The 6,231-nt window shown below is 38.8% G+C and overlaps 1 protein-coding gene across 2 annotated transcripts; it reads right to left on the bottom strand.

Moving 5' to 3' along the window:
* Positions 1 to 817: 817 nt before the first annotated feature.
* On the bottom strand, positions 818 to 5,581 carry dlx6a (distal-less homeobox 6a). 2 transcript variants are annotated; one of them, XM_068051274.1, is made up of 3 exons: positions 5,287 to 5,581; positions 4,264 to 4,460; positions 818 to 1,066 (listed from the first exon to the last, which is right to left on the bottom strand). In XM_068051274.1, the coding sequence occupies exons 1-3, from the start codon at positions 5,579 to 5,581 to the stop codon at positions 818 to 820; spliced, it is 741 nt and encodes a 246-aa protein (XP_067907375.1). The 2 variants fall into 2 exon arrangements, with proteins under 2 accessions (XP_067907375.1, XP_067907383.1); XM_068051282.1 differs by having other exon boundaries at positions 4,264 to 4,457; positions 5,290 to 5,581.
* Positions 5,582 to 6,231: the final 650 nt, after the last annotated feature.

The following is a 6,231-nucleotide window of genomic DNA, read 5'->3' as shown; positions in this document are numbered from 1 at the left end:
GTAACTTCACAACATTATATAGCAGCTTGTATTTAATCATTGTTTTATCAACTGTAAAATATTTTATTGCAGTTTCCCTGGTATTGTCTTAGACTGGATTGTTTTAAAATAAGGCCATGGGAACGAAACGCCAAGCACATTTGTTAAATTTGTTCTCGGGATGTTGGCCATATCAGCAAGGTAGCATTTTCGATATTAACATAGCACAGTGAGAGATGGAGTTCTGACATCCACCCCCCCCCCCCCCCCCGCCACCCCACCACCACAAACACACCCTTTCGAAATAATGCAGCTATTAGGAAGCGGGACCAATGGTCTGCAGCCAGTAAATCTTTGAAGTGAAATTCTTTTAATGTGGTTTGAAACAAGGGTAACTACAAGACACGTATAATTTATGATTTTATGATTTATTACTCAGTATGAAAGAGACATAAAACATATAAACTATGTACAACTAAAAATTAAACAATATATACATACAACTTGTCTTTTTATAAGCTTCCAGTGCGTCTTAGCATCATCAACCCATGCTGTTTTAAAATCAGCATAAAATCTTCCATATTGCATTCGCATACGTGGTCATTGAATATCATGGACTCTATGGAGGCAGTCGCGGTTCTTTTGTAATGTTTACAGTCACCGACCATTCCTCCTCTTCCGCCCACTGCCAGTCTGTTTTAACATAACTTTTAGCAACTGAAATCGTTGCTAGATCTCCCATCCAAAGTGGTACCATGGGCATCTGGGCATTGCCTAACGATGGCCTCCCTCTAACCCCATTGTGTTCTGTCCATTGAGAGCTTCTGGCCTCGGACTGTCACATCATCTGTCTTTGCATGGTGTCCTGGTGGGTCGTGGAGTACCAGGGGGAATAACCAGCCATATAACTGTTGGGGGTCATGTTAACGCCTTTGCCCGAAGCTGAGATGTCCCACACTGGAGGGATGGTTGGAGAGCGAGGGGAAAGAGCAGCCGATCCGGGCACAGTATCATTCTCAAGTGGATTGCCGCCCTGTTTCATTATTTTCTTAAACTTTGAGCGTTTATTCTGGAACCAGATCTTCACCTGCAAGAAGATTTAAAAAAGGAAATGCATAGGCTTTAAACGGTGGTCAATGTCTTTGTTTTGAATTAGCTAAAATATTCAACGTCGCTGACATAGAAATAATTGCAATATAGTATTATAATCAGAAACGGTATTATCAGACGGAAACAGCCCAATGTCAGCGTAAAAGCAAATAGTTATGTTCGAGCAAATAATTTTCATAAATTCTTCACTCTGCTTCAGTTATTAATTTTTTAAAATATCAATGTAAACGGGACATTGTTTTACTAAAATGTCCCTTTCGATGGCATATAGACTGTTTTAGACTTTTCACTGATGAGGAAATTCTACCCTGCTCTGTGAAGTCATTATGAGGTAATAACACTATAAATAGCATAGCTTCTGACAATTATTCCCGCTATCGACTGCACTAAATTAATGGTTGGGATATAAGGAAACGCTAAAATAATACAATCATTTTAATAATTTCTGATGTGTAATATTTCCGCAATGTGTGGAGCCATTTCCAAGTCTTCCCTCTAGTTCCCGTTATAGTTAGAAAAGAATATTCTGGTCATCAGACAAGTTAATCTTCAAAACTATTCAACCTTATTGACTCGTCTGAACAAGTTAAAGTAAAAAAAAATGATTCTATTCTATATGCAACACTTTCGGATTGACTATTAAAATAAAGCTCAAACTGTTTGAGATTTAAGTGCCGTGCAGATTAAACACAAGGACTGGAATTATTAAAATACCTAAGAAACGCCCAATATATAAATTTTCAACTTGAAAGTCTCCTGACTCCAACACGGAGAAATGCAGCGAAATTATGATTAATACTTTGAAAAAGTTAATATTGTATTGCAGAAATTTACAGTAGAGAAATAGCTTTCAAAAAATGTTAAATTGTTAATTCCATGCAAAAAACAATGATAGTATAATGTTATAATATTGGCAACATTGTGATAAGTTTTTAATGACTATGTGTCTACTACTTCTCAATTGAGTCATACAACAACTATTATTTTATAATTACAATCGCTTTACAGAAATATGTTTCTTTTATTGATCACATGGATTTCTTCATTTCCCGCCTACACGATCCAAATTAAAGCAACACATCGTAAGTGATTTTCTTGTCTCGTCTCTCCCCACGCCACCCCAACCCCCACTCCCCCACCCACCACCCTTCACTCCCTCCCCCAACCTCTCTCTCTCTCCCCCCCCCCCCCCCTCCTCCACCCCCACAAAAGAAATAAGCGAAGATTACTTGTGGAGAAGTAGAAACAGTGTAAGTTTGACAGGTCGTTCAAGAGAGACACGCGTAATCAACGGTGTGTTAATGAACTTGACTTATAAAGTCTATGCGCAAATATAGAATGGGTTCAATCATCTATTAAATCAAACCGATATAACTACATTGTTTTCAAATCTGCTACATTTTAGGAAGTTTATAACAGTCAGCATGGTAAATATATTGAAAGAAAGAAAATGACAGCCACTGTAAACAGCAGTTATTAAATAGACCCGATATAGTCACTAGTGTTGGATTCCGACTTCATTTTGCAAAATAACGCATGAAAAATCTCAGAAAGACTGACATCCTAAAAAAACGAGTTTGTTTTTGCAAGTTTGAAATCAAATCAGTCGAGTTAGCGAAATACGCTGTCCTTGTATCGTCATAACACAGCAATGTTCTTATCGCTTCATAAACAATCCTTAATTGTTACTTTATTTTGATTTTTAGAAGTATTAGTCGACCCATTTACACAGATATTTTAAAGAAAACATTCTTAAAACGAGCTGAACATTGTTAATTGACACCTCGTTGAATTATATGAAATATGGTTTCCAATGAAGAATACCATCTTGTAATTGATAAGGATAAAACATTGTTTATAGCTGTTGTGAATAGGGATGAAGAATTATCCTGACTAGTCAAGAGTCAGGTAAATCCTTAACAAAGGTGCAACTCTTTTCAATTTCAGACCTCCCATTGTTCTGTATCACATCAGCGCCGGGATTCGCAAGAAGCACCGGCAGTAGCTGAAAATGAATCAAGGAATCATGCATCTTTGACTCAATACCTATTAGTGGCAAGGTTATCCAAGGGCTGTGCATCCAGGATTTGAACACATTTCAAATATTTTACCAACATGTCTTGCTAAACGTATATTTTATGATCATTATCGAGCAAATGGAAAATCATACGTTAAACTGCATGATCCCAAACATGTGCAATGGACGTGCTTAAAGCTTTTAAGTATGAGTGGCACTTTCTTAACTCGTGTTTCAAAGTGAACACCATCGAATTCAGATCCGGAGAGAAATGCAATAGACCCGTGCCAAAACATATGGTAACTTCCACCTTCTCTTTTTAAAAGTTTATAGATATCTTTGACACCCCCAAATGACGATTTTGTAACAAGGCTATCTTCAGAATTGTCCAAACACATTCTGGATATCTTGAGCTTGATAAACTCAAGAAAATAAATATTTTAATGCTGTATAAGCTGCCATTCAACTACAAACGGACTGTACATGTGTCCAGCTTGCGTTGAACAGACTTCTTATTTTGTGATTTTGCATAGGCTGCGCTATAAACACCAAGGTCTAGGTAACAAATCTCTTCCAGCTCTCAGCTTTTACAGTGGAGTTAATAACTGTTCTTAAACAAATAACACATAAACTGAGAGTTGCACTTCAAATGCCAACCATTTTTGAGGATGACGTTTAAATTATTTTATATCTAATTACCCTGCCACAAAAAGTACCATGATAAACAACTTTTTAAAAAAAACCAGATTAGTGAGAATAGGCATTTGATTTAATTTTATGTTAGTTACAGGATTTGGCCCACGTGGTGCTCTTAAAGCTGCACTTACCATTTTGCTCTCGAGAGCGTTGGTTTTGATGTAAACTCAAGCTATATATAAGGATAATTACCTAAAATCGAAAGGCCGAATTTATTTTAAGTTAGACAATGAGATCGGAACTGAGCATATTGTTTCTGTGCCGTATTTACCGTGCCATTTCATACAGCACACTTGTAACATTCTACCTGCAGCCTCGAAGAATCTGGTCGTTTTGTGCAATTTGACTTTCATGGCGACTAAATGCAACTTGAGAAACAAACAGGTCACAAGAAGAGCTAACGCTAGCAGCCGTTGTTCTTCACAGCTACCTGGTAAATCACTCTTTCCTGGGCACTGTACCTGTGTCTGTGTGAGTCCCAGCGAAGCGGCCAGCTCAGCTCTCTCAGGCAAAGCGAGGTATTGAGTCTGCTGGAAACGATGATTTAATGCCTGCAGCTGCAGACTTGAATAAATAGTGCGAGGCTTGCGGATCTTTTTCCCTTTCCCATTAAAACGGATCTCCCCATTTTCAATCACTGTTGTCTTTTGTTGTTCTGGAAAACAAGCATATGATACACGATGTCGCCATTTTGCACAGCCCAGTTCACAGCACATTCCTATATCTATTTAAATGCACATTCCTCTGGAGTTACATTTTTCTCGGAGACATTAAAGAGATATGTTCCTTAACGGATGTTTAGGAACAGTAACGATTCCATAAACAATCTGGCCTGTTGAAAATAATCTGGAGAGTTCCATTAGCTTTAGCCCCCCTGGCATATTACAATGAAAAGCATGCTGAGTACAACTGGCGACTCTGAAATAAGCAATATAACAGTAAGATGTGTTAATTAATGAAACGTCAGTTGCTTGCAAATGCATGTAAACGGCACCACGTAATGGACAGAACAACAGCGGTATACTGTTATTTGGCGACGAGAAGTTATATTGCATCAAATGAACAATGATGAATCTAAGTTCCGATTACATATTGACATAACGTCTACGTTCATTATCTTTCTGTTTACTTTTACTTCTCTCTCGAAAATTGTTACCGAATCAATTCTAAGCGTGCTGACAGATATCCCTATTAAAACATCCCAACCAAAAGAAGGAAAGAGGCATAAGACTCGCCGAGTTAACAGTACCAACGAGAAACTACCAAAAGAAAGATTGAAGGAATAAAATTAAATCCAGAAACAAAAAAAATCAGTAATCGAACAGAGAAAGAAGAGAAAAATATGACATAAAAAGTTTAACGTGCTTTTCTTACACGGTTTAAATTATCTGCTGTTTGAACCACTAGAGAATATCGCTGTTGATTTAATCAGGAAGGAAAACGGAAAGGCCGAATGTGAACTAGTTTGGGTGTGATCGAAAACTCACCTGTCTCGTCTAAACGTGTCTGGCTGCCAGTGTTGTTGCTGTGGTAGGACGGCAGGTAGGGGCTGTGATGAGAGTGACTCATGTAGGGGTAAGGCAGGGATCTGTTGTAAGTGTTGGCGGCCGAGTACGAGCTGTCGTGCTGGTGTGAGTGTCCTCCTGAGGGCAGGCAATGCACCGGGTAGTGACCGTGAGACATGGCTGGAGAGCTCTGCTGGGACTGCTGGCCAAACTCCATGAAAGCAGATTTAGAGTCCGGGGCTTCCAAACCGTCAGCCATCGTAGTCATGGTCATTATAAAACTTTAACTGAAAAAAAAACTCTTAAATGCGAAATACTTGTCTTTCTCATGAAGAGAGTAAATCTTTCGAGGAGAAAGCGCGGGCGTGTTAACTCCTTTTTGTAAGTAAAAGGTTATTTGGGGCTTCCAAGTTGAATGGAGGAGGGATGGAGTTGAGGCAGTCTTTTAGTGGATTCTGGTAAAGTTAAGGCTCTGCTTTCAGACTTGATGCAGATGCTGTAATGTGCCACAAGTCGAATGGTTTGTCTCCAAAGGGCAGCAGCTCCTGATTGGTCATCTCTCTGCCTCGTCATCCTTCTGCACTTCTACTGGATTCACTGGATGCAGTCAACAGTGGGTTAATCCGGCTAACTTAAAGCACAGCCCAAACAACCTTTGGCAACAACGCCAATTGCTCTCTCTCTTTACAAAGATCCAAAGGAATTATAACCCTCAAACAACACTGTTACTTCGATAGCATGGGGCTGTAGAGTAGATTGAAAATCTGATGTCAAAGGACTGAATTTTTAAACTATTTACTTATAAAGCCAAGTGGCAAAGGCAACGTAAACATTATCCGCGCAATATAATTAGACAGATGTACAAATATAATATGCGCATGCGGAATATTACAAGGAGTTAATCGATATTTTGCACTGCAGATG

Source organism: Heterodontus francisci, chromosome 2 (assembly GCF_036365525.1).
Source record: "Heterodontus francisci isolate sHetFra1 chromosome 2, sHetFra1.hap1, whole genome shotgun sequence".
NCBI classification, from domain to species: Eukaryota; Metazoa; Chordata; class Chondrichthyes; order Heterodontiformes; family Heterodontidae; genus Heterodontus; species Heterodontus francisci.
This window is presented reverse-complemented; position numbering and strand designations above follow the sequence as displayed.